Source organism: Cynoglossus semilaevis, chromosome 2, assembly GCF_000523025.1.
Source record: "Cynoglossus semilaevis isolate Cse_v1.0 chromosome 2, Cse_v1.0, whole genome shotgun sequence".
Classification (NCBI taxonomy): Eukaryota; Metazoa; Chordata; class Actinopteri; order Pleuronectiformes; family Cynoglossidae; genus Cynoglossus; species Cynoglossus semilaevis.
Window position 1 is genome coordinate 4,514,228 of NC_024308.1, and position 26,892 is coordinate 4,541,119.

The 26,892-nt window shown below is 39.0% G+C and overlaps 3 protein-coding genes across 4 annotated transcripts in view; 1 reads left to right on the forward strand and 2 right to left on the reverse strand.

Annotated features, from left to right (window-relative positions):
- cist1 (colon, intestine and stomach enriched 1) overlaps positions 1-4,050 on the reverse strand; it is a 6,272-nt gene extending 2,222 nt beyond the window's left edge. Inside the window, exons 1-3 of the mRNA XM_008332145.3 lie at positions 3,770-4,050; positions 1,274-1,606; positions 293-459 (exon numbers count right to left, since the gene is read on the reverse strand). Coding sequence (XP_008330367.1) covers positions 293-459; positions 1,274-1,606; positions 3,770-3,821 — 552 coding nt within the window. The 5' untranslated portion in view covers positions 3,822-4,050. The remainder of the gene's footprint in view (positions 1-292; positions 460-1,273; positions 1,607-3,769) is intronic.
- A 1,555-nt stretch (positions 4,051-5,605) lies between these two features.
- mpv17l2 (MPV17 mitochondrial inner membrane protein like 2) lies at positions 5,606-9,572 on the reverse strand. Of its 2 annotated transcripts, none has more exons than XM_025054219.1 (6): positions 9,219-9,572; positions 8,317-8,516; positions 8,036-8,197; positions 7,680-7,756; positions 6,722-6,850; positions 5,606-6,368 (listed from the first exon to the last, which is right to left on the reverse strand). In XM_025054219.1, the coding sequence occupies exons 2-6, from the start codon at positions 8,504-8,506 to the stop codon at positions 6,276-6,278; spliced, it is 651 nt and encodes a 216-aa protein (XP_024909987.1). In that variant the 5' UTR covers positions 8,507-8,516; positions 9,219-9,572; the 3' UTR covers positions 5,606-6,275. The 2 variants fall into 2 exon arrangements, with proteins under 2 accessions (XP_024909987.1, XP_008330350.1); XM_008332128.3 differs by having other exon boundaries at positions 9,319-9,570.
- An 833-nt stretch (positions 9,573-10,405) lies between these two features.
- On the forward strand, positions 10,406-26,196 carry LOC103394695 (ras-related protein Rab-3A). The gene is made up of 5 exons (XM_008332116.3): positions 10,406-10,508; positions 18,949-19,173; positions 21,741-21,859; positions 22,315-22,439; positions 22,930-26,196. Exons 2-5 carry the CDS (start codon positions 18,949-18,951, stop codon positions 23,118-23,120), a joined length of 660 nt encoding a protein of 219 aa, XP_008330338.1. The 5' UTR covers positions 10,406-10,508; the 3' UTR covers positions 23,121-26,196.
- The last annotated feature ends 696 nt before the right edge of the window (positions 26,197-26,892 follow it).

Here is a 26,892-nt window from a genome sequence, read left to right on the forward strand (position 1 = left end):
ATTCTCTGGTCCTTCAGTTTGTATCAAGCAACAAAATGCTCAAAGAGATGACATTAGTTCAAGTTTTCACCAAATGTTCTGTTTAAAACAAGATATCTGTTCTTTTCAGCACCGGGTAAAAGCTAAAGGCTAAAAGCTCGTATTTTAGCATGCTAACAGAGCATAGCAACCAACACTGCTTAAGTAAAACAGGGCTGATGATAGGGTGACAGTCCTGCATACCAAATACCAAGAGTACCGTCGTGACTAAAGACAAACTTCATCATTTCCATCTTTTAAAACATCAGCTCACCGAAGGCATGTCTTTCAGCTTGCCAAACTTTGACCTTGTTAGCTTGGTACACGTTATGGTGCCAACCACCAGTGCCAGGACCAGGATGATGCAGAAGATGAAGATGATGGTCACCAGGCCGGGGTCGTCCTTTAGGTCCCCTTTTTTCCCCCAATCCTGTGAGGCAACTGTGAGTGACAGAAACAACATCATCGTCAACATCTGACGAAAAGAAAATGAGACATGATGGATGAACGGTACTTCAGTATATTGACACTGAAGACAACTAAGTATTTACTGGGAGGACAGCAATGTCTATATTTGTCAGAGGGCCAGGATCTTTCTGGACAGACACATTTTTGACTCACAGAATATAAACATACAGGTAGGTTATAAATGGTGGGGATTACTGGTAGTTATTTAGGTCTACCAATAGTTGTTGTTTTTTTTTTTGTTTTTTTTTTTGCGATAATAGTGCGGACAACACAAAATTATTTCTTTGATGCTCACAATTTTGGAATTTTGGAAAGGGCCGGATTGGAAAATTAAGGCGGACCAGATTCAGCCTGCCAGTTGATAATCCAGTTGGTAGACTAATGTTACCCTGGGTCATTCATTCATTTCATTCAATTCTATTCCTTCATTTCCATTTCAGGTGACATTACAGTGCATCTGCATGTGTATCTTTTTATTTTGTTTCCACTAAGTGAAATTATTTTAGGCTCCAATTTCTTTTTTTTTCTTTTTTTTTTTTTGCTTTCCCTTGATACCTTTCAATGTTGCTGAAAAGAGCTGGAAACAATTCCAGCATTTGTCAGAAGAGGGCAGAGAACACACTGGACAGTTCACCAGCATATAAACAGATAATCCTAATGCTGTATTACTTTGGACTGTGGAGGGGGCTGCCCCCCAACCCCTTTAATTACACCTGTGATTCCACAGTAATGACCTATTTATAAAGAACAGAAAAACAAACCCTTTGGTCCCCTACTGGGGTCTGACCTGTGCCAGTTGTGTCATCAGTGGTTGTTACAGTTACTGTCGGATATGACGTTCCCGTGTTGGACTGAGACGGCATCGACTGATAGGTCGTTGTGTCGCTGGTTTCCTCAATAGATGGACGGATATCAGAACTTGAAGTTGTGGAGGGGCGAGGGGTGGTGGTGGTGGAAGACAGGGCCATGGTGGTTGTAGTGACTGTGGTGGTGTTGGAAGAGGGGGTCGTGGTTGTTGTGACATCTGTGGTGGTGCTCGTGGTGGGAGATTGGGTCGTGGTGATTGGGGCGCCTGTGGTGGCGCTGACAGGGGCTGCGGTGCTAGAGGGGTCTGTGGTCCCTGCAAAAAGAAACAAATTGAGATGATGTAACGACGGACTTCATTCATATACATATGTATATATATATATATATATACATATATATATACACATATATACACACATATCGATATAAACTCAATTTGCTGTTTTTAAAACCATTAAACCATTGTTGCCATGTCATGCTTCTGGTTTATATATATTTTATCATTTATATTTTTGGTTTCAAACACAGTAAAATCCATCCAACCCTCCGTCTCACACTGCACTGGACCGACCACCTGGAAACCACCACGGCACCATTTAAACGGCTTGTTCAAAAAACAAAAAATACGGTGTCTGACTGAGAGTGGACCGAGAAGGATCTGCTGAGCAGGACAAGCCAGTCTCCAGAATCCACTTAACACTGCACCCCCTGCAGGCCAAACACCAGAGCAGGGACATAATGACCATCGAGTTTATAAATAATGCACTCGAGCAGCACATCAGCCACGTATTGACATGTCAGAGACAGCCGGACTGTCACTTCTACTGATGAAGAAGAGTCTCTCCACCGTCAAACACGGAACAAAAGCACATGTAGAGACCGGAGACGACGGCAGGCTAATATCCAACACACGTAGAGGATCATGGGTCCTAGGAGGGGTTGTCAACACACGTAGAGGATCATGGGTCCTAGGATGGGTTGTCAAAGCTCGAAAGCTCACACATGGAGATTTGTTTCTCTCCCGTCCATTACTGTAACTCCTCCGTGGAGCAGCTGAGCCTCTTTCTCACGTCATACCTGCAACACTGGGAGGAAGCAGAGGAACTCTAGTAACCCTTGATGAGAATTCATTTCCTAATGAGATCATAAATGTCGTAGAAACATTACTTTAGCTAGTTCTTTTGGTTGTCGTCAATATTTAAAATCAGTGAATCAGATCTATTCATACTGATATACAGGGATATTTATGATTGTTTCTACTGACGTAGGAAACAGATATTCTGGAATCTGTTTTTATGATTTATTTCTTCAATCTTTGCTGTTGTTAAATACTGTCATAACACTCTGATCATTTATTCTTTGAATTCAGAAAGCACAACACAAGAAAAAAGGGCAAAAAAAGTAATAATTATAAAAATAGATTTACCCCCTTTTCCCTCCATTCTATTCTGAATATCTGTATTATGTTTATACTGTTAAGAAAAGTAAACAGTACTGCTTTAGAGCCCTGCTCAACACTGCGTCCTAGAGGGGAGAGTGTATATCGTCACCCACTGCAGCTTTTAAAGAAAATTAAAGCAAGATTGCGAACGCATTTCAGACAGAAAACTATCTAAACACTATATTTATTCTACGAAGACATTGGTTCACGTCTTGTGTCAGATCTTTTTATTTCTTGTTATATGGATTTTTTTAGGAGGATAATTTGAAAATTAATCTAATTTAAAGCCTATTTATGTAAATTTACAATATAAAAAGAATTGTAGTTGCTGCTGAGAGACAACTGTCTGTCTGTCACTCTCTTCTATTCACCAAAGCACAAAAAGTGAAGCGAAGGCTGAGACGTTGTCCACCCTGGACAGGTCCCCAGTCCATCAGATGGTTACATACAGAGACAAATGACCATTCACACTCACATTCACACCTATGGTCAACTGAGTGAACAAGGACTTATTCCCAAACGGAGTATAAAGTGGCTACAAATAAAAAACTGCTTCAACAGAGTACAGCTATATAAAATCCCCCGTTGTGTCACTTTAAGTCTACAGTTTGAGCTTCAGGTGACAATATTGACTTTGAAGGTGTATTTAAAAATCCTTCTAAGGCGAGCAGACATCAATAAGTGGTTCACACACTGTCACTATTTAAATATTTATTTTCTTCCACATAAGCATCGATATAATTCACAAGCTTCAAATTACTTACTGAAAAAGCTACTTGCAGTGTATCAACTTAAATCATCTTTATAAAAAAGCAAAAACAACAAACTAACAATCCAACTGTGTGATGGAGATCAAATATTCAGGTCAAATATCCACTTTTTCCTTAGGGACAAATATCAGAAACAAAAGTTTTTGCAGCATATTTACCCATCCAAATATCATAATTGCAGTACTACTCAGTAATATCGCATAGGCAAACTTTTAAGCCGGCAAAAGACTTTACATCCAGGTAAGTGAAAATGTACTGTACTTACCTGTACAGACAAACAGAGACAGCAGTACAGTGAGGTACATCGGTGCCGACATGTTAGGAGAAGAAAGTCATTTGAACACTGACACAGACACATGCACAGCGCATCCTTGACCACAGGATGTGGCAGAGTGCCCTGAACCCTGGGCTGGCTCACATCAACGCCCTCAGATTGGTTAGTCAATGTTTGAACAGGGCTGTGTATTTACACAGAGCTCCAGAGAGGGCACTGTGGCTCACATTCACCGTTGACGTTACTGTCGTTACTAAGCTGTATGAAACCCTGCATTAAAAAAAAGAAGAAGTCTTTTGGTAATGTATTATAATATATGAAATAAATATATAATGTAATTATATAAATTATAAATTAATTTGATTTTATTTTTTTACAGTTGATAGAATTCCCTTGTCCCTTTTCTCTAAATAGTTTTGGTTGTTTGGTTATTTATTACATATGAGTGTATTATGCATTTATGGGCTCATTGTTTTTATAGTAGATGACTTCACGAAACAGGTTCCTTCAGAAATCAGAACTGTCGCATTTAATAAAGAGTCTATAAATGTCAACTTTCATTCACTGTCTAAAATCACAGGCACTAAGTGTAATTACACATTTATTTTAATTTTTATTACAACATATATCTTCTTCATATGGTTTTTTTTTTTTTACTTTTCATAAAATCCAAACAGGATATACACATGGAATGTGTAAGGATGATAATTACACCAGGACACTGTCTGACGGCAGCACGTCATGACTCATCCTCCGACAGATTATGGCACATCATTTCAGTATTTACGTACGTAATAATAAACTGCAGTTTTCTTCAACAGTCTCACACCAGTAACCCCTCATTTAAATGCACATTTTAAAACAAGGCCATAATATTAAATACAAATAATAAAAGAAACACTTAAATCATCGCGTACAGTTCTCTCCTTGAAAATAGATTTGTTTTTCTAACGTGTGGCTACATTTCAGTTGTTTTGCAAAACTTTGAATTCTGCATCAAAATAATCACTGTGACATTTTCAAGTCAGCACCAACATCAGAAGGTCACGTTACCAGCAGCTAGGACACAGTCATATATGTGCAGAGCAATTATTAAAAGAACACACCTGCTCATAAGAATAAACATCCAGCCGACCAATCACGTAGCAGCGGTGTGACGCGTGAGCGTCAGCTATTGTCCACAACACAATGAGAGCAGATAATGTTCTTAATGATGGGGTTTGTTTGTCGTCAGACTGGTCGACTCCACACAGTAAATACAACAACTAAACACGCAAACTGACCGGCAGTTTGTTTTCCACGATGACGTAGTTGACCGAGGAACAACGGTTGGTCTGAAAGGAAGGGTTCTCCCAGTGAGAACAGTTAAAGGGCAGAGAGGGTCTAAAATCCTTAATGAGAGAGAATTTAAAATGATCACAGTAAAGAAACCTGGATTTGGGATTAACAAATAAACAAAACAAAAAAACAAGGGCAAAACACAGATACTACTACCTATATTGGGCCTAATACTTCATTCCTGAAAATGTGTACTTTTTCCTACTGCAGTTAGGTGTCTAATTGCACTCGTGGGTAGTGTATCTCAGTAAGACAACGACGGCAGCAGTTTGGAGCAGTTTTTAACATCAGGTGCACTGACTGGAGCAACATTTACTGACAGATTTGTTCTGTTAACATCAGGTGCACTGACTGGAGCAAGATTTACTGACAGATTTGTTCACGATACGAGCAATTTATGGGAACACCTTAAAACACACTTTAGAGCTGATGAGGAGGTTTTATCTCGACATGTCACTTTTATGTTGTGACTTATTAAATAAACATTGTGTTTATTTGTTTATTGGGATGTTGAAATATTGCTTTTTTGTTTACTGGAAAGCAGGAGAGCTGCTCACTTTCTGGTCAGTTGGCTGTTTTTAATTATGCAAAAGGTTTAATTGTAGATGGTATTGGGACAAACTTAGTTAAAGGTGCTATTAGATTTGTATGAATGCAAGCCTGAGAGAGAACTCAGACTTTCTTTTTTATAATGTTAACAAATAATTCATCATCACAGAAATAAATAAGATCAATGAGCACGTTCTTAAATAAAAATGTTCTGGACCTGAACATTCTATTTTACATTTAGTGCACAATAATGTTTTGTGCACAAAACTAAAGGTGACGGAACCTTACTGATGAATTTAACTAAAAATGCTGGAGTTTTGAGTTTCCCACTACAACCACTTTTGAAATGTGGAATCTCAGTGCAGTGGTTTGTGGCAGTGTCACAGCCACTCTTCCCTGAATGATCCTTTCAATAAGCAAATGATTCAAACGTCCAAAAACAAGAAAGTCCCTCCAACCATCTCTGAATCTCTTCTCTGAGTCCAACCACACATGAAGTGTTGGAGGAGAATAACAAGGGCAGGAATCCACAACAGTCTACAATAGTATAAAAAATATGAACCATGTTCTTTTGCCTTGAGTGAATGAGTGGGAAGCAGAACCTCGGTCTCTATGTCTCATCCTTCAGAGGGTTGGATACTTCCTGTTGATCGTGTGCAGCAGAACTGCTGTCTGGCACCTGGTGAGTGTGTGGTTTATCATCCTGTCAAAAAAATTGACAGAATACACATTAAAGTTTAATTATCAATATCTTTGTCTCAGTGGAAATAACATTACATTTTTACAGCCATGAAAATAATAATTTAATCTTTGTGATGTTTCATTTTAAAACATTTTTCTCTAAACTATGGCTGTGTATTCCATAGGACTTAAAAACTCATGCATTAATAGCAGATGATGGCAAAAAATTGTGTGTTTTTGAGCCACAATCCAACATTACTAAACATCACTAAAAGAAAATATTTTTCTTATAAGCCATGATGAAAAAAAAAAATCAAAAAAGTCTCTCTGTGTTATAAAATTCAGGATTTCTGTTTTGTCTTTGTCTCGACTTACTCTGTGTTTGAGGTAGGAGAGGTAGGCGTCCCAGCCTAACGTGACCACGTTGATGTACAGGACGCGGTATTTGGGTGAGACGGAGTAGAAGTTTATCAGCTGAGCTGCTGGCCAAACACACCAGTCCATCTACAGATGAGACAAAACAACTAGGTGTGAGTTTACACAGAACAAACACAACAACATCTGACGCACATTTTCCAAAGGCTGAAAAACATTCGCTTGGAGGCTAAGTGGTGAAACAAGTTGCGACCAGTTTTAAGTAAACAATTTTTTGAGTGGATGTAATATAAGATTAAAACAACGGCTTTAAAAATGGTGATAATGATATAATTTCACCCTCCCAGTCAATCTGGGGTCTTTTTGTGGTTTATGCATGAAATTAAGTTACAAATAAAACGTTACAGTGTTGATGGAGGTGTGCAGCTACTGTATGTACGTTGATAAGTTACCTTAGCCAACATAACATTGTGTCTGCTGTTCCTGGTGTCTCTCCTTGACAGACCAATTGCATGTCAAAGATCAAACTCCCTTCTTAAAAGTATTTTACAGGACTTTTCCAGAAAATTTGTAGCAGCTACAGCACAACAGACATATCATCTAATCATACATTAAAAGCTAGAGTGTCAACAGACATGCATCAGCACAACTTCAAATTTGTTTGCCTTCACCCACGATGCCGGAAGAAGCAGGGAGGTGAAATAATTTTCCATGACAATAAAAGTGTTCTCAGGGAAAATCAGTTATAGCTTGTTACATACTTAGATTTTTAAAAACAGTTGAACATATAGGTGTACTAGCCAAGCCATTAAAATTATGTTAACAGCTCCCTCTGCAGGACATGTTTATATTTGAAACAAACAAAGATTTCACTTCTCATCTCCAATAAAGAGCAAAGATGAACCGATTGTGCAACAGTTGATTTGTGTTCAGCTCTGATAGTGTGAGGATCACTTGCCTTGTAAAATTCCCAGAACTTGCCTTTGAAGTCCTCCCATCCTTCTGATAAAGTGTGTCCCTCAGTGAGATTTATTCCTGCAGTGAGAAGGTTATCTGTCAAAGTGCGTCAGCATCACATGCTGCCAAAACCATTTTAAGATAAGGAACGACAAGGAGTAAAAGGAGTGTGGAGCATTAAAATAATCACTTTTTTTTTAAATCAGTGACAACCTTTGAACATAACTAACAATGTCGTCCACAATTGATTGTGAAACACCTGTCTGACAAAACATCTGTTTAATTACATACATTTGACACTTTGAGTAAATACATAAAAATCATCCCAACACTTAGAAAAACATCAACATTTCTCACCTAAGAAATACCACATGCCAATTGTTGGTGAGGCCACCAATTGGTCCACGAGAACCTTTTTGCCAACCACACGGAGGGCATTGCCAGGGAAGGCTCTGTCTAGCCAGGAGTACCAGTAATGCAGTAGTGGACCCATGGAGCAGCCAACAACAAACATGCAACCTGCAGAGGTGAAATAAATCTTTTTAAAAAACAATGTCAACACAAATTGTTTTTAAACACCAGATCCTTCTGGTGTTGCTTGAAAAAAAAACAATGAATATTTCTAACAAGTATAATACCTGTCCTCCTCCAGTCTCTGATTCTATCGGTGTCTTTGCGGATCTCTAGGCTCTGCTGCAGGCAGTCTCCAAGTGCCAGCATGCCTCCAGAACTGACGACGTTTGTGACCAAGAGGTACCGGCCCTGAAAAAACGGCCGCCAAAAGAACCGCACCCGAACCAAGAACTCTTTACTCGCCTGAGGAAACATGGTGTTTGAACTGCGGAGACATTGAAGTCAGCCACAAGACAAGAGAGGTTTGTGTCACTTTCTGTATGAAACAAACAGCAACTTAAAAAAAGAAATGGTGTTTCCTCCATTATGTGAAAGACAATTCTAAAAAGGTAAATTGTGTAACAAAAAAAATGTTTTATGCCGAAATTAAATTAAACAATAAACAATTTCGACCACTCCCCTGTAATTATTACATTTTTTATATTTGAAAAAAAAGTTAAAATGTATTGGACAATGGCTTCTGAAACGAATTAATACAACTTTAAAGATGTTCATATCTTTGTGTTCTTGTTATGGGACTTAAACTTGCTAAATTATACACACTTTTTAAAAACGGTCTTTATTGTCATGGTTGTTAATCAGTAACTAACATAACTATTCCAGTGAATCAGTAACGACCGTAACTATTACTGATATATCCACAATATTACATGTAGCGTAGTTGGAAATAGACAATATACAGTTAATATAAACACGGTCAGAATATAAAAGCGAAAGAGCAGCATTTAACTTGTAGGTTCACAAAAAAGAAATGATCTTGATTTGACTACATAAACCAAACGTGAAAGGTAACAGAGAAACTTATCCACGAAGCTACTTCACCTCATCTGACATTAGCAGCTGTTAGCATTTAAATTAACTTCTATTTGCTTTAACTGTCAATTCGATTACAATGTAATAATTTTACCTGAGAGGCAACACGTATGGCCAGCCTGTTCTATTTTTTTTTACAGAATTTAGTTTATTTTCAATGTTTTTCAGATGTATGAACGTCACATGTCACATACCGGCAAGCCTCAGGGGTGATGGTCGCTGTCGCTGAAGCTAATTTCACAATCGATGTGCGTTTCCGTTCACTCCCCTAAAATTAAATTTAATCCTTACTTTTAAAAAACGTCAGAGTTTTAACAGACCCTCACATTTTCAGTAGAATTCATTTGTCTATGTCTCTTCAGTGCTTCATGTACCGCACATGGTTACGCTAGAACTAAGGGCAAAACAGACTTCTCAGCAACCAGAGTGCAGACATTGGTACTGATTGACGAGCGCCTACTGGTGGTGTGGAGGGACAACGACGGTATTTGAAAATAATGTTTACGTATTTACGTATATATTTTTAATTATACCCATAATATTCAGACTCATTTGACGAGGTTCTTAAAAATAGCAGTGATGCTAAAAATAATATATGTTTTATTTGATAATTAAAACAATAGATATAAAGTAAGTTTCCATTAAGAGAAGTGTTTTTATTTGAATAAGCCTTATGTAATGTATGCTGCTACTGTATAGCAGTAATAGAAAAGTCTAAATCCAGATTGTTGTAGCACTTCCATTTATCTGCAATGAAAACTTGTGGTCTAATATTCAATATACTACTGTAGATACATTTAAATGCTGTAGTTTAAATTCATATATCTCTGTGATTATAACACAAGGACGGATGTGAGTTTGAAATGGCAGCAGTGGTTACAGATGACCTCAGGATCAATAATTCAGCCTCTCAGGCTCCTCTACTCAATAATCCATGACAGGGTGAGTATTAGAGGCGGGGTTTCTTGTACGTTCATTGATGCAGCTGCTTCGGATTCGTCCAAGACGCTGTCATTCTTTCTCCTAGAGTCCCGCCTGTCTCTCGGTCATTGGACCTCGATGTTTATCGCCCCCAGTCAAGAAAGCGTTGTTACGAATAAGCTAGAAATTTCAAAATAAACATCGTTTAGTCTCTTTTGTTACAAGAATGGATGTTTATAAAGGTTATAGTTTTAACGTTCTACAATAACTCTCAACTAATATCAAAATTGTTTGTGAGTCCTATCTCCAATAATGAATTATTTTTTAGACCGCATTTTCGAGAGCTTTTATTTTGAAATTAATTTTCGGATACTTCGCTGCAGAACATTCCAGACTTGACTGTGGCGGTGCACAATTCTGCGGGTGCTGGACGCGGTGGATAGCAGGATAGAAATCATCAAAGGTGGGACCATTCGCTTTATTTATCTTTTGCATTATTTAATATATACTCGAAAACCCTATGTTTCCATAACTACGAATTGAAAATGGTTCGTTTTGAAATATTCGTCACAATGTACATCCTAATTTTACGCTGTCAAGTGAAGCATTTCATTGGAAAGAAATTAAAATACATATTCGCTTAGAATAACGGTGGAAAACAATTGTCTCCATCAGTGTTGAATATCAATCATGTTTTCTATGTGGGTGAATTTGATTATGCTGCTGCTGCTGCTGCTGTTGGTGGTGGTTAGTGGAGCTGAGCCTTCACTCAGGGCCTGTCCTGCAGGAAAAGGCGTATCTCACCAACCCATGGTTTACATGAATAATAATAATCGACATAAATAAATGCGATTTTCTATCGGGGAAGATGTGTTTTTAATACTCCCTGAATCAACATGAAGAAAATATGGGAACTGCCATTTTGACACCATTGAGTAAATCTGACAGCTATTTGGCAATTATTTTACTGCGCTGGCCATTTTAGTAACGAATACCGTGCTTTTGAAATTCGATTATTCAATTCGATTATCCCGTTGTTCTTTTTTTTTTAAGTATAATTTTAGACACAGTCTTATTTTGTGACACAGCACTGGGCCAAATGGAGGACAGCTCCTCCTGTGATGTGGTAAAGCAGTCTTATCTTCACACTTCATCCTGCGCTGCCCTGCGATGATAAAAGATAAAAAGCTTTTGTTTTGGAAAAACTGCATTTTGAAGGTGTATGTTTGTGTGCGCATGTGTGTGGTGGGGTTGATAGCGAAATTATTAAACGATTATGGAAACGTGTGCCATTTTATTGTATGCTGTAGAAGCTGTGGTGCTGGAAATGTCAGCAAGATGTTAACTGAAGTTGAAAAGTTCCCATTTGTTCTATGTTAAAAGAGAAAGGCTTCACATTGCAACGAAGACCGTCAATAGATATTTGTGAATAGATTTATATGTTGTGACCTACTGTATGAACGTACATTCATAAGTGAAGGACGGCTTCACAGTTTGTACTTGGCTGACCCAGGCAGACTATTGCATTTTCATGTGGACGCATTCTATGCAAATTGATATAAAAAAAATGGCTGCACTCACAGTTAGTGTGATACATTAATGGATGCTGAAGAAAAGGGAAACAGTACAGAACAGAGGGATTACACTGAGTTAGGCCACTGTATGTCTCAACCTTTTTGTATTGAGCAGTATTTTTGGTCGATTCGTTAGCTGTTAGCGAGTAAGCTACTCTTGTTATTGTTTGTACACTATGTACATTTTTATTGTTTGCATGGCAAATTGGAAATGCCAGAGCCATTTTTTGTGTGCTATCATCATCATCATCATCATCATCATCATCATCATTATCATCATCATCATCATCACTGTGTATCGTATTGTCCTCTAAGTTGTCCAAAGCTAAACAACCAATCCCTGTAGCCTCACTCATCAATACACAGCTTTGATGATGCAACATGCAACATCAGCGTTAAACTGACATAGGCCAGGTCTTTTAACTATTCCAGGGGCTGTTTTTCTGCACAAATAAACATTTTCGGCGTATAAAGAGGATGATTGTATAACAGGCCGAGGGGTCAGAGGGGTCAGAGTGGTCAGAGGGCCAGGGGCTGTTTTTCTGCACAAATAAACGTTTTCGGCGTATAAAGAGGATGATTGTGTAACAGGCCAAGGGGTCAGAGGGGTCAGAGGGGTCACATAGCAGCTGTTATAATAACATTAGTTACATATTTGCAAGGAAAGGTACCTTAATTTAATGAAGGCAACTCTCGAGTGATAAATCAAGTTTATCTATATCTATCTATCTATTTATAATTCTTTATGGTGTTGTGTTTGGAGACAGGAAATGTAACAAGCTATACCAGACGCCCACAAACTATATCAAAAGAGAAGACATTTCCAGAAAATCACTGGCATTTGACTGATAATAGACTAAAATGACTAAACTGAGAAAACCAGGAAAGGAGAGATGAAAAGGAAAAATGACAATAAATAGATGTCGAGGGGAACGTTTGTTAATCGCTGTAAACTGTCGTGGTTTCACGTTGTTTAGAACAGTGGTTCCCAGTGTAGCCTCGTCCTCTGCTGACAGTGGAGTTATTACATTCTTACAGGCTTTGAGCTAAGTGTGACGCATCTGCTGAAACCCGTGCAAAAACAAGCGGTCGTCCATGTTGCCCGAGGCGAACCGCAGCAACACCGCAGCTCAAAATCTGACCACAAATATAGTATGTGATGTGACTTTGTTGAAGACATTCCTTAGAGTCTAGAGCTGATTTAATGAGCTTGAAAACTAAAACAGAGAGTGACACTTTCACTGGTATGTTTTTGAAAGTTGTGAATATGTAAAATCAGGAAACATTTATGACGTAAACACAGACAGACAATCGGGAGACTGAGCACACACTCCTCCTGAAGACTTCATTCCCTGCTTTCTGCTTACTGTTGGGGAAATGAATTGAAAAGATGCTATTTTTATCTGAAATCCTACTCATCTGCATCGTCGTACTGGAATATAGGACATGTGATTGGAGCAAAAAGAGGGAAAGATGCGGTCTAAGGCCACATGGAAGTAACATTACAACATAAGAAGTACAAAAAGTGGAGCATCGCTTTATTAAGCTACTCATCTTAAAAATAAATAGCTCAGCTGATACATTTCCTCCAGTAATGGATTCGATTTAATTGCTCTCTTTTTAGCTGCTCCTCTCAGAGGCGACCACACAGACGTCTGCCTCCATTTTACCCCAACCTTTTTTCTGTTATATTCATTCAATCAATGTCTTTTACCACACCTCCAGGGTCCTGTTCACAACGTCCTATCAGCTCCAGTGTATTCACTACCTTCTTCATGGAGCATGTTTCTTAACCATCTCAATGTAACCTGTGTGTAAAAACGTCATCTCAGAACTGCTTGACCTCAACTGTCCCTCTAATCTGCTCATTTTCAATCCTTCCTTAATTCTGCCACCTCCTGTTTGACATCCTTCATCTCTTAATCAGTATCACTGTCTCCTGTTCATTTATTCAGCAATTATTCATTTAACCTATGTTACTGTTTTCCAAAACCGCTCCCATGTACTCAATGGCCACTCCTAAATTCCTAAAAGACCACGAAGACGAGTTCTATATCAGATATCAAAATATCATTATATAAGCTTTTATTAGAGAAGTCAATAGACCAGTACAGGAGCAGCACATGAGCCCAGGCTAGAACCAGGCTAGAACAAGACATTCTGTCCACATATTATTACACTGTCTACCATTTAAAACACTAAAATTGTTTCATATTAACACAGTAATAATATTTTATTTTACTGATTAATCTGACTAAAGACAAACAAACCTGAATACTCAAATGAACTTCAGTTGCTCAGAGCTTCCAGTCAGTTCTATTCTTTTTATGCGTATGAAAGCGCTTCTTCCCGTTGAGCTCAATTTGTGCACCTATTGTCTCGTAGTTAATTCAAGTCAATACACAATCATTATGTAATCAGCAAATGCATTTATCGTAAGAGCAATAAAATACAAAGTTGCACCTGCATGGTGCTGGAGTAAAGACAAAAAGGATGACGTGTTCTCCATCTCTGTTAGATCATCAACCTGAAACGTGTCAACTCTCATTTAAACCAAGTCTCTGAACTGAATGAGACACGACCTAAAAGTGACCTGTCAATTAGGAGGTATTGACGTGACCTTTGATTGGGTGCCAGATTATAGTATACTGGCAGATGCTACTTGACTGACAGAGCAGACGCTGTGTACAGTAGACGGTAGCTGTAGATCAATGGTGTCAAACTCTTTATTCAAACTACAAATATTGTTCATTGCTGTGTAATAAAAAAAACCCTTTAATTTCTTAGGTCAAGAAACTCTGCTGCATGGACTTTACTAAATGCTTTTAAAGCTCCTACGGGCCACACAAAACGGCTTGGGAGGCCGCATTTGGCCCCCGGGCCTTGAGTTTGACACACATGCTGTAGACAGACCGCAGAGAAGAGCGTTTAAAATCATTATGTATCACTTTAAATTATATTTTATATTTTCAGATGTCGTGTATGTACAGATGTTTAAAACCTACTAAACAATTGGGTTTAGCTTCTTCGACCGGAATACAAGAAAGAGGCCAGAATATGTGTAGAAGGAATTATTCTGCCTCTGCTGCTGAAGGCAGCTGGACTCATTCCCAGTAGTTATCAGGTGAGGGCTGAGTAAACCCTGGACAGTTCTGCAGTTCATCACAGGAGAGAGGCACAAAACAATCACAGTCATACTTAATCTAATCCTGTGTGTTTTTGGACCATGGGAGGACACTGGTGTGTTTAAAGCAAACCAATGCACTCAGAACCAATGATCCTCCTACCGTAAGGCAACAGCACTAACCACTGCTACAATTCATCTCTAAAATAATATAGATATAATATAACTTTTTCTGGGACCATTAGTTGCTGCTCGGTGTTTGGCTGATTTGGGATCAGTTGGAGATGAGCTGTGAGTCTGCAGGACGCCAGCCAGTACTGATTAAATGGATCTGACTAGCTTGCCAAAGCAGCACCACTTAACATTGGATCAATTTGGCTCCTGTACAACATCAATCTCAGTTAGGTGACATCTTTAAATGAGTCCCATTACGTCATTGTCCAGCACCGAAACTCTCAGGTCTTAGTCATGATTAAATGAATACGACAGGGCAGTCAGAAGTATTGATCATCATTACGCTGTTGAGTAAAGCCAGACAAAATATTTTTTTCTAGTTTAGTTTAATTTTTTTGCTGCACAATGCTGAGTTGCAATTTTTGTGAAATGAATCACAGCTTTTTACTCTACTCTGTGTTGACAGTGTGCATTACTCCAGCTTTGACGTTTGCTAAAATTAATAAGGAGTCACATGTTTAAGATTTGGTTCCTGGGATTTTATTATCGCCTACGCAAAATTTATTGATATTTAAGTGCAAGCACAACAACCTGGAAGTCTCAACGTAGGACTAGGAGTGATGTCACTGTTTTCATTAATGGTTTTTAGTTCATTAAAGGGCAAGAACTCGTTTAGGCAAAATGACTTTTGGCCACAGGGGGAGCTGGAGCAAATTTGACGAGAACACTAACCATCTCCCTTATTCAAGCTTCTGCAGTTCAAAGTTCAACCTAAAATAATACCAAGTACTTTCTCTATATATTACTAGTTATAATATGTTGGTGTTGTGGCCTGAATCCTTGGGGAAAGATAATTGTTTTGATAATGATTCTTTTTCTTGCCCAATCAGAATAATGTGTCATTCATTGGTGATGAAAAAAGACTGGAATGATCACGGTATAAATGCTGATAAACCGTAGAACTCGTCGTCTCAGCTCTCTGAGTTAGAGACAAACCGAAGCAGCGACATGCTGTGAACTGTGCGCCAGAGACAAACCGAAGCAGCGACATGCTGCAGCCTGGAGGCTGAACTGTGCGCAGTATAACGAGGGTTTGGTAATTGTTATCAAATGAAACGCAGTCTAAAAACTTCACCGTCAAATTAGTTGAGTCTATAAGTGAAAGATAAGACACCTCTCTGCTCCGACAACTAATCTCCGAGACACAGAAAGTCTGCTGTTATCTCACCACCGGCAGCAGACACTGAACGGCCTCTTGTGAAATCCTCTTGTGAAATCCTGCAACAAAAGCCTGGAATGTTTGACGAGACACAGACTCCCGACAGCGGCACCTAATTTTCAACCTCCTTGATTCACCGCTATTAATAACCGTCACATGCTTACGCTTCATTTTAGGATGTTCAGCCAAAACACCGCTCTCAAAGCAGCTCAACCCCGAAACGACGAAGACATTCATAAAATATACATGCGGCCATAGCACTGGTGACGACGCAGCAAAAATTATTTGCTGCAGCTGTTGTCTTTTCTTTACCAGAGAAAAAGACAAAACATTCAGCCTGTGACTCATGCTTTTTAAATTTTTTTTCTCCGAGAAAAAGACAAAACATTCAGCCTGTGCTTTTTTAAAATTTTTTCTCTAAGATTGATAATAATTGATAAGGAATACAAACTAAAACAGCTGGTATGTGTGTTTGAGTTGATGTGCTGCTTAAACAAAGTCATCAATGACAGGAGTCGGTGCCAACCTGAGTGTAGGTTTTGGTGCAGCAGTAACAGAAGTAGATACATTTTTAATAGAGCTGCTCAAAGAGGAAATCCAACACCAAACACTGGCTGTGATCAAGTGTGGCCTCGTTTTCGGTGGATCTGTTTCAGTCTGAGCAGGAGAACCAGTCAGCGATGCTGCAGCTAGATTTCTACAACTGGTTTAATAAAATATAACATATGAGGTTCTTTCACATCGTCCTATGGTTAAAGATGTAAAGAATAACATATGAGGTTCTTTCACATCGTCATGGTTAAAGATGTTAAAGATGTAAAGGTGGCCTTTCCGACTAATTGTCCGAGAATTTTAATTTTCTTAAATTTGACATTGTGTGTGTTAAGAGACGTTGACAGTGTGGATTTTTCTATAGCTTAGAGTTGGTCAACGTTCTGCGGTTCCATGTCTCCAGTTGTCTCCAGGTATTTGCAGCTAGTTCAGTTGTGCAGGTTGAGAGTTAGCCTTGAGTCACCGGATCCACGACCTCCTTTCAACACAAACCGAGAATGTGTTGAGGAAGAGTTGGAGCTTCTTCATTATTTAGCGAGCGATCTCTCTGCTTCTTGGTGTAAACTGATCTGCTGCAGCGGCGAGGAGGCTGCACACTTGTTGTGTTTGTGCTTCATTCCCCGAGAGTTCTAGTGTTCCACTGCAGTTGAGTCGAGATAATGGTCTAAATATAGAGCTGAGAGTGCTGTGAGTCGAGGCCACCAAACTTCTGGAATAATCGTGTTCCTCTTCTCCTCAGTTGTTTTGGCTTCAGCTTCCGCAGAAATGGTGGGAGTTTTCAGTCAAGTACAATTCTTCAGTGGTGGATTTATCACTTGACTGTGTCCTGCGTGGAACCTGTATTTACCAGTGTGGACGTAACTCCTCTTGGTATTGAGTTTCACTAAAACCAATCAGCATCTCAGTCTTGTGAACACAACATTTGTGGCTTACATTTAGCATTTAGCATTTGTGGCTGTGGCATAAATCCTTTCAAGGCATAAGCACACAGTAATCTGTGCCCTTCGTGACTTGCACTACTCTGATGATCACTGGGAGAAATTTTGATGATAAACTCGATGACAAACGACACAGGCTACACAAGAATAAATCTGGATCAATGTCCTGACCCACCGTCCGACTGATTACAGCTCAGTCTACAGTCGTCTGTGTACAGGTGAATAGAAAATAAAATTGCTCAAGATGTGTTTAATTTTATCAGGCAACAGCAGTGATCCTGCTCAGGTTGTGACTTGCACGTTGTTATGGAATTTCTGCCACTGAGCTGCCAGTGAAAACACAAACCAGGCCGTGCAGAACACACACAGAAGGAGAACGGACTTTGTTTACGCCCACACCTGCCGCACCACCGCTGACCACCACTAGGACACAATATACAATAACCTGATATAACAGCACATGAAGCTGACCTTAATTAGAACCAGCTACAGAATAGCAGACTCCAAACTCGGTGCTCGGCCTGTTTTAAAGACGCAGAGCTAAAAATGCAGCATTGCACAATACTTTGTTCTGCTGCATCTCCAGCTGCTTGTAACAACACGGACTATTTTCCCTCTGACATTTCTGCGCACTATTAAAATTCAAATGAATGACCTTTTCCTGGAGGAGCTTCAATTGAGTTGATAATTTATTCATGTAATTATTCTGGATATTTTAGGCATTGATTTGTTTCATTCGTGATTTGTTTTGAACACCATATTAACTGAATTCTGTCATAGTTATTGGTATTAGTGATATTAGTGTTAGTTCATCTATGATTTCACTGCCTTGAATGATATTTTGGTTTTTCTGTCTCCCTGTTATGATCCATCAGTAAACACTGCATAAACATTTTCCACTATTTTTTTTCAGTCCTGCTTTTTTGGACCAATTTATCAGTGGGCTTGACGAGGAAAAATAATTGATCAATAAAAATTTAATGGTAATGTTTCAGTATTATACAGTAGCATGAGTCATCATTCAGTGATTAATTCTAGGTATCAGAAGTTCTTGGTCTATATTTTGATTTACGATATTAACAAATACCAGTTCAGTTACAGGAAACATGACAATTTTGGGCATTCTTGCGAGAATAAAACAACTAGATTATTAACGTTACCAAAGCCGCCGTTAAATCCTTTGGCTCTCATCTCTGAAGACGTTAAACTTTAAATTAAAAAGAAGAGGAAACTCTTTTAGGTTAGATCACCACCGCCATTAAGCGTCTTGATGTCTTGATGCAGTTACAGTGTTTAATTAAAGTTTTATTATCTGTTACTAGATGGCCTCTGCAACAGCAACCTACGGGCAGAAGGAGTCTTCGGACCAAAACTTTGACTATATGTTCAAGATCCTCATTATCGGGAACAGCAGTGTGGGCAAAACCTCCTTCCTGTTCCGCTACGCTGACGATTCCTTCACACCGGCCTTCGTCAGCACGGTGGGCATCGACTTTAAGGTGAAGACCATCTACAGGAACGACAAGAGGATCAAATTACAGATCTGGGTGAGACATTTAATCAACTGACATTTAAGACTGGATGTAAAAAGTGGATGAAGATGATCCTGGAAAAACACGGAAGGTTCTTCACTGGTTTTGGAAGTGTATCTGTGCAAATGAATAAAAGGGACTGGGATATTTTATCATAAGATTTTTTTACACATGAATTCCATTGAATTCCATTCCTGTTTAGAGGAAAATAAACAATGACAGAAAAGGCGACTCTCACGTAGGTTTAGGCGAAGTGATTGGTTGTTGAAAATCTTAATAATTAGTCACATATTTCCCTGTTTATTTACAGCTCAGTGCAACAATGTCCTGTTTTTGTAAACTGCTGTTGTGAATTATAGAAGGAAGTCAAAGTCAACGACTGCAGCCCAGTATAGATCCAGTTCCAGTCCCCTGACCTCAGGAGGTGACATGATGCTTTTTGAACACAGAGCACAACAGGGTGATGATGTAAACAAGAGCAGAACGGTCCAGACGAGCAACAACAACAACAACACGTTCCTCAGGCTGAGCGGAGCAGAGCAGGAAGGAACCAGTTATTTTAAAATCATAATGCAGTCGTAATTCACACGTGTACGTGTTCCACAGGGAACAGAGGTGTGGGAGAGGGGGCTCGAAAAGAGAGAGAGAGAGTAAGAGAGTAGGGGGGGGGGGATGTCAGCTGACTCTGTTGTCAGCCTTTGCCAGTTCTTGCCTCTAGTGTTGAAGATTGATGCCGACCAATGGGAATGCAATAAACCAGCGTCCCACCCCTCCCCCATTACTACACATCCACTCCAGCAGAAATCTCCTCCCCCTCTCAGTGCACACACACACACACACACATGCAGAAACAGCACGCACTTTACACAAACACACACATACGCTCACACACACCCCCATCACCACCTCTCAGCTGAGTCCACATACGTCCTCTATGAGAGGAACATTTCAATTGTGCAAATTTACCTAGAAGTGTTGATGTATAACAGTCAGTTCACTGGTTACTGGAAATGAATATTAATATATTTTTCATATATTGATTGTTAATAATAATAATAATACTGTAATACATACTCAAATATATTGGATTACAATTGGATTACAACGAAGGAAATGTATATATGATCAGAATTTGCAAATCTGCCATCAGTTAGAACAGTGGTTCTCAAACTGTGGTAGGCGTACCACCAGTGGTACGCGAGTGCTCTCTAGTGGTACGCGGGGAAAAATCATATTTTCACATTTACGTGTTCAGTTGAATAAATCTGAAACATACCATGTACAAAGTTTGAGAACCACTGAGTTAGAACATGTCAAGGACAGCAGTCTGAGGTTAGGATCAGGATCAGGATCAGGATCAGGATCAGGATCAGGATCAGGACTTCCTGGTTCTCCTGACGTCACAGTTCATCCAGTGCTGTGTCTGCTGCTCCTTCTAGTGCTGAGGTGATGCAGCACATCACAGAGCAGCAGGTCAATCAGTGGCAGAACATAAGAACAAACAATACTTGTCCCACAAAGGTCAAGACCGTGGAGCTCTTAAAAACATGTCATACAATGTTCTTGTGACCGGAGTGATGAGGAAGATCGTGTGTGGTGGAATGAATAGCTGCATTGATTGGTCTAAGTATACAAGAAGCCTAGATGTGCATGTGTGTGTGTGAGTGTGTGTGTGTCCCACTGACAAACTGGTTGTGTGAGTGTGTGTGAGTGTGTGTCCCACTGACAAACTGGCGTGATGCTCTGGTACCGGAGTGATTGAGAGTGTTGGGTGTCACAAACATTGAGCTCTAATTCCCTGAGCATTCATTAGAATTTAGCAATGAAATTCAACCTCACAGGCTCCTGTCGCCCAAAACGAAAAGGCGAGAAGGAGACGGAGAGAGAGAGAAAAGAAAAACGTGATAATATTCTGGTGGTTTTGAAACCTCTATAAAAACAAAGGCACTTTGAAAAATAGCTAATTCAGAAAACAATGTCTGACAGAGACGGAGAGAGAGAGAAAAGAAAAACATGATAATATTCTGGAGGTTTTGAAACCTCTATAAAAACAAAGCCACTTTGAAAAATCACTAATTCAGAAAACAATGTCTGACTTTCAGGTGATCACAGAAGTCAAACAGACAACGTAACCTTAGTGTTTCCTCCCTTCCCTTGCGTCTAGTAAAAGCAAGAAGAAGAACTAAAGTTAGATCAAATGACAAAATAACGTTTTAGTTTTGATGTCCAGTAGATAAAAACATCTCTGAAATTTCCCCAGACTCTTTATCAGCTGTACAGATCAGTGTTGTTGTACAGAATATGAGACATAACAGACTCTTTATCAGCTGTACAGATCAGCGTTGTTGTACAGAATGTGAGTCATAAATAATTCAAACTGTGCCATTGACCACATCTGGTCATGTGACCCATCTTCTCATTTACCCGTTTGTAGAGATATTCACAATGAGTCAACAACCCCCTGCATCTGCACGGACTACGTACTTCCTACTGGTCACCTAATGGGGTCAGCAGCAGGAGAAGGAGGAAGTAACTGAAATACATTCAAATGTTTTTAATGTCCTTGTCAATGTCTCCTTCAGGACACAGCAGGACAGGAGCGTTACCGCACCATCACTACAGCCTACTACAGAGGGGCCATGGGATTTATCCTCATGTATGACATCACCAACGAGGAGTCCTTCAACGCTGTTCAGGACTGGTGAGTGGTGGGAGGAGGGAGGGGTGGGACTGGGAGTGTGGGGATTATGTTACAGCCAAAACAATATTCATGGCTCAAAAATATATAAATTGATCCTTGAAAGTGTTATGATTGGTGTCTTTTAATGCTGTTGTTTTTTTATAGCATTTGCCTGATATATTGATGATGTTATAATGATTTAGCTTGAAATGTGGAGGCTAAATAAATAAATTAAAGACACATTGTCAGAGTTAGCAGATAAATATAATACATTCAGTTAAGAAATCAATTTAAAAACTAGCGTCACGTTAGCCTGAAAGCTAAAACCATAAACCAACCCTAACATAATTACCTACAAACAATAAGTCCATGATTTTCCTTTATTTTCAGGCTCATGAATCAGAACATCTTAATGAGCAGTGGCGGTGACGCAGCTTTTTCATTTCCTCTCTGTCCACTGCTGTGTTTGTTCCCAGGTCCACTCAGATTAAAACGTACTCGTGGGACAACGCCCAGGTGCTGCTGGTGGGAAACAAATGTGACATGGAGGACGAGCGAATGGTTAGCGGAGATAGAGGCCGTCAGCTGTCTGAACACCTGGGTGAGTGTACATGCAGATACCTGCCCACCCATAGACAACCACACAAACACAGGCAGGTCCGATTGTATGCAGCTGTTTATCCCCAAAACTGAGGTAAACGTCTCAGTACTCCACAAGTGATTCCAGCATATTTGGCGAAACCCAGGCATTGAATAATGGGTTGTCATTATCAGAGGTAAAACCAATAACGATTCTTACAGATATTACATAATAATGCTAACATTGGGTCGGCCGATGTTATCGCACGTAATGCTTTCCCTGTTCCTCAACCGTATCTTACAACACGTAATGCTTTCCCTGTTCCTCAACCCTATCTTAGAAGCTTTCCCTGTTCCTCAACCGTATCTTATAAATATAAGGCTATTTTTCTTTTTTTTGACCAACAAACAGACTGCGGCTAACTTCACTCTGCCGTATTCTACACTATTTTGTGACCACGTCTTAGCAGGACCTGTGACCTCTGACCGTCATCCACCACTTTCCCCTCCAGGTTTTGAATTCTTTGAGGCCAGTGCCAAAGACAACATCAACGTGAAGCAGACCTTCGAGCGCCTGGTCGACATCATCTGTGAAAAGATGTCAGAGAGCCTGGATGCTGGAGACCCTGCCGTCACAGGAGCCAAACAGGGGCCCCAGCTGACAGAGCAGCCGGCTCCACCTCATCAGGACTGTGCATGTTAAAGCTGACTGCTGCCCCAAACCTACCCCCCTGTCTTTTTTCTTTCCTCCTTCAGCTGAATCCCAGGTCTAGATACCTTCCATCATCCTTTCACCTACTCCTCTGCTTCTTTCTGTAAATCATGAAAAACAAAAAAGAATGAGGTTGACAAATATCTGAAATATTCTGAGATTCTAGTGGATTTTTTTTTTTCTTCCACTCTTTTCAATCAGTGCTGGCGAGCGATGCCAAATCAAGGTCAGTTAAAGCAAAGTGTTTCAGATTTTGTGCAACCTGCATTCCTTGAATTCCCCTTCCCATCGTCTCCCATCGTCTGGTTTGAGATGTTTTACAAGAAGGATTTGACGGCGTTGGTCTCCAGTGTGCCATTAAAATCCTTCTGATGTTTACAGTACTTTGTTTGGTGTCAGTCAAAGGTTTCGTAACGATGTCACTGTCAGATTTGTTGACATCTGAGTGAAGTTAGGAGGAAAGGACGATTCAGCTGAAAACTGTCGTGTGTGTGAAGTCTCTGGTCCCACACAGAGTCACATGTTTCTTTTGTTCTTTGTGTTTTTGGAGACTTGCTTATTTGACCTCGCTTTGGTCTTTTTATTATCTTTTTTTTTTTTTTTACAATTCCTTTCCATCATTTACTGTAATGTTTTCTTGTTTGTTTTTCTCTTCTCTTACATGAAACACTAGGTGGGGAAGACCACGGACAAGATGTAATTAAAAATTAAGAGACACATTTTATTTAATTATATTTATTTAACTGTGCTGTACATTTAAATGTTGTGCAATATATAAATATATATATTATATCTAGAGGTATGCATTTTGGGAAATTAAATTAAAAAGTATGATCTTCAATTAGGACAGAATCAAATATGTACCAAAACAAATTGTATGTGTTGTTTGGAAGATGTGTGGGTCGTGTGTTTCCCCCAAATGTCTTCATTTTATGCTGGTAATTTTGACAAGTCAGAAAATCAAACCTCCTTTAAAAATATATATATATAGTGAGTTGACTTCAGTGTAAATCATATGTCAAGTTAGCAACATATGTATCTCCCTCTAAACAACAAGCAAAAAAGCATAGCAACTAACTGATGAAAAACAAGGTAACATTAGCATCATGAAGGCCCAGGACAACTGAATATCACGCTATGCAACACAGTTAAGTTTCATTTGTTAACAGTGTGTTTTGACGATTTTACAGTGTTTTATATATGAAGCAGAGGAACCCCCCCCCCCCTTTTTTTATCTGAACTAGAACAATACAAACTGTTAATGGTTAAAAATCTGTATTAATTTAAACAATTAGAATGTAGAAAAAAACAGTTCAGACCAGAATCACACTGAAAACAAATTCAATTACATATCATTTGAACTATTTTATGTTTTTTTTATGTTGATTTTGGCTTGTTGGATGCGACAACTTTGAATTTTATGTTGTGTTTCGTTGATGTGCTGGTTTGACCACAGGGACTGAAAGAAACCAATAAGAATAAACTGGCATGTGATTATAACCAGGTGACTTCAGTGTTCAGGCGTCAACATTATCAAACCTGCCTCAGTCCTCATCCAAAAACAAACACATTCTGACTTGTCCACTGAAAAACTAACTGTCCTGTCTGTGATGACAACTGACCAACTCCCACACAGAGACGACGGTGCTGCTGCACACTAAGAGAAAGTCAAAGGAAGGCACCATGAAATGCACTGCAAATACCAGCAAAAATACCAAGCTATCATAACAGCATACCGTACGTTTCTGATTCCAACTTTGACAAACAAAAGCCTAACTTTTCTCTCGATAAATGAAAATTGGTAAATGTGAAGCACATATTTAGCTAGGATGTGGCTGCCTTCAGTTTGGAGATTATACTTTCCGATTGTGAAATCTAAAAAATGACTGTTTGGATATAGAACAGAACACTGTCACGGCAAATGAAAATAGAAAAGTAGAAACATACTGTAGCAGAGCTAGCCTAAAAGCATTGCGCTGTGCTAGTACCCGCTGTGGGTAAAATTAAACTGTAACAACATCGATTTATCATACATTAACTGTTGCTTGAACAAAGAAAACATTTAAAGTAATAGCTAACAGAACAACATTCAAAATTTCGAAAATGTAATTCCTCTCTTAACTGACTACAACTCAGCACCTTAAGGCTACGGCGTTTCCTACATGTTAGCTTGTTAGCAATTTTCAAAACACTTGTGTACAGTAGAAAAGTTACATGTGTTTTAAGTTGTTTTTTTAAAAACTAATCACTAACATTGCAACTACCCAAATCAGTATTTTAAAAAACAGTTTAATTATACGGGAGCTTTTGTTTCACTTCAAAGCTCTTTGTGTAAATGAATAATGGACGCTGATCATTCAGGGAACAAATTGTTGCTGTGTTTACAGTGCATTAGCCTGGGTTAAAGGCAGGTGTGTAGCATTCAGTCAGTAAAGAGTCACAGCTGAGATACTCACTGTAAAAGTGTGTGTAGTGAGGCTTCAGTCAAAACAGTAACTGTTTTTTGACAAAAACCTGGGAATTGGCTTTATTTTATGTCAATGTAACTCCTTACTGGTTGCGACTGTTTCTTTTTCCAGTGAATCCAAACCCTTAAAACTATTCTATCAAATATGTCTTCCTCTCTCCTATATAAACCCAGACTTGTAAATAGTGTACCTTAAAGTCATATGTGTAGGTTGTGTTGTATTAACTCAGGCTTGCAAAAAAAAAAGAAAAAGAAAAACAACAACATAAAACAGAAAAGAAGTGACTAAAAACCTGACCACCCCCTGAAGACTGTACCTGCGTTCACCTCTAACTTTGCTTGTGAATGAATGTGTCACTCGGTTACAAAGCAATACACACTACAGCATCTGGACGTGTCCTCAGAGCCTGGTAGAGGCTGCTGACCGTAGATCTACTAGCACGTATAAAAACCTCTAACTTTGTTTGGTCTCATGTCACTGCCTCCCTGACTCCTCCTTTGTTTCAGCCATCGATGAGATGAGAGAATGCCGTGGATGTTTTTATCTGTATCTTTGTGGTAAAAGAATAATAAATAAAATAAGAAAATGTTGCTAACATGCAGCTGACTCCTGTACTGGCATCATTATTGTATTTAAAGAGGGCTCAGAATGTAGCTGAAAATATATGAGGATCAATTGGATTATGGCACAAAATATTATTTTATATCAATGCAAAACTTGCAATTAAAATAAGGTGATTATTGTTTATCTCACTCAACAGTCGATTCATGTACCTTGGGTACTTACTACTTCCCAGAAAAAAAAATGTAAATGTATATATAGTCGATATAATTTAAAAGTAGGAAGGCAAATATTTGATATTATAATGTAATAAATGTAACGTATTTTTCACATTGATTCCAAGAAATTATACAGTCCATATCAATAAGTCATATTTTGATACAAACTCCGACCTAACCCTAATTAATGCTAACTAAAACCCCAATCGTCTTAATAATATGCTTTAGTATTGGCCTTTTCGGTGTAATCATGTTTTTGTTTGCAACTTTTTAAATAAGCCAGCAGAGGGCGAAAGAAACCACGAGGACGATGCCTTGGCGCAAAGCGCTGAAGTTGTACATTCAAAATTGTGTTGTTATGCAACACTGATCTATTCAGGTTAAACTAATTGTGTTCTGGAGGACAAGATGTCGTTACTGTATTTGTGGTAATGTACCGTGAATACATGCGGTCTAATATATACCTCAACTCATCCACGTACAAAAATATAAATCGTCATTTCTATTGAATTCGAA

What these genes read in the sequence shown, in the direction of transcription:
- mpv17l2 (XM_025054219.1), bottom strand. Translation starts at nt 8,506, where the DNA reads ATGTTTCCTCAGGCGAGTAAAGAGTTCTTGGTTCGGGTGCGGTTCTTT. An exon ending in AGTTCTGGGAATTTTACAAG is followed by an intron (nt 6,851 to 7,679) that starts GCAAGTGATCCT and finishes TCTCATCTGTAG; the next exon opens with ATGGACTGGTGTGTTTGGCC. An exon ending in TCTCCTACCTCAAACACAGA is followed by an intron (nt 6,369 to 6,721) that starts GTAAGTCGAGAC and finishes TTTTTTTGACAG; the next exon opens with GATGATAAACCACACACTCA.
- LOC103394695 (XM_008332116.3), top strand. Translation starts at nt 18,949, where the DNA reads ATGGCCTCTGCAACAGCAACCTACGGGCAGAAGGAGTCTTCGGACCAA. An exon ending in TTCAACGCTGTTCAGGACTG is followed by an intron (nt 21,860 to 22,314) that starts GTGAGTGGTGGG and finishes GTTTGTTCCCAG; the next exon opens with GTCCACTCAGATTAAAACGT. An exon ending in TCAGCTGTCTGAACACCTGG is followed by an intron (nt 22,440 to 22,929) that starts GTGAGTGTACAT and finishes TTTCCCCTCCAG; the next exon opens with GTTTTGAATTCTTTGAGGCC.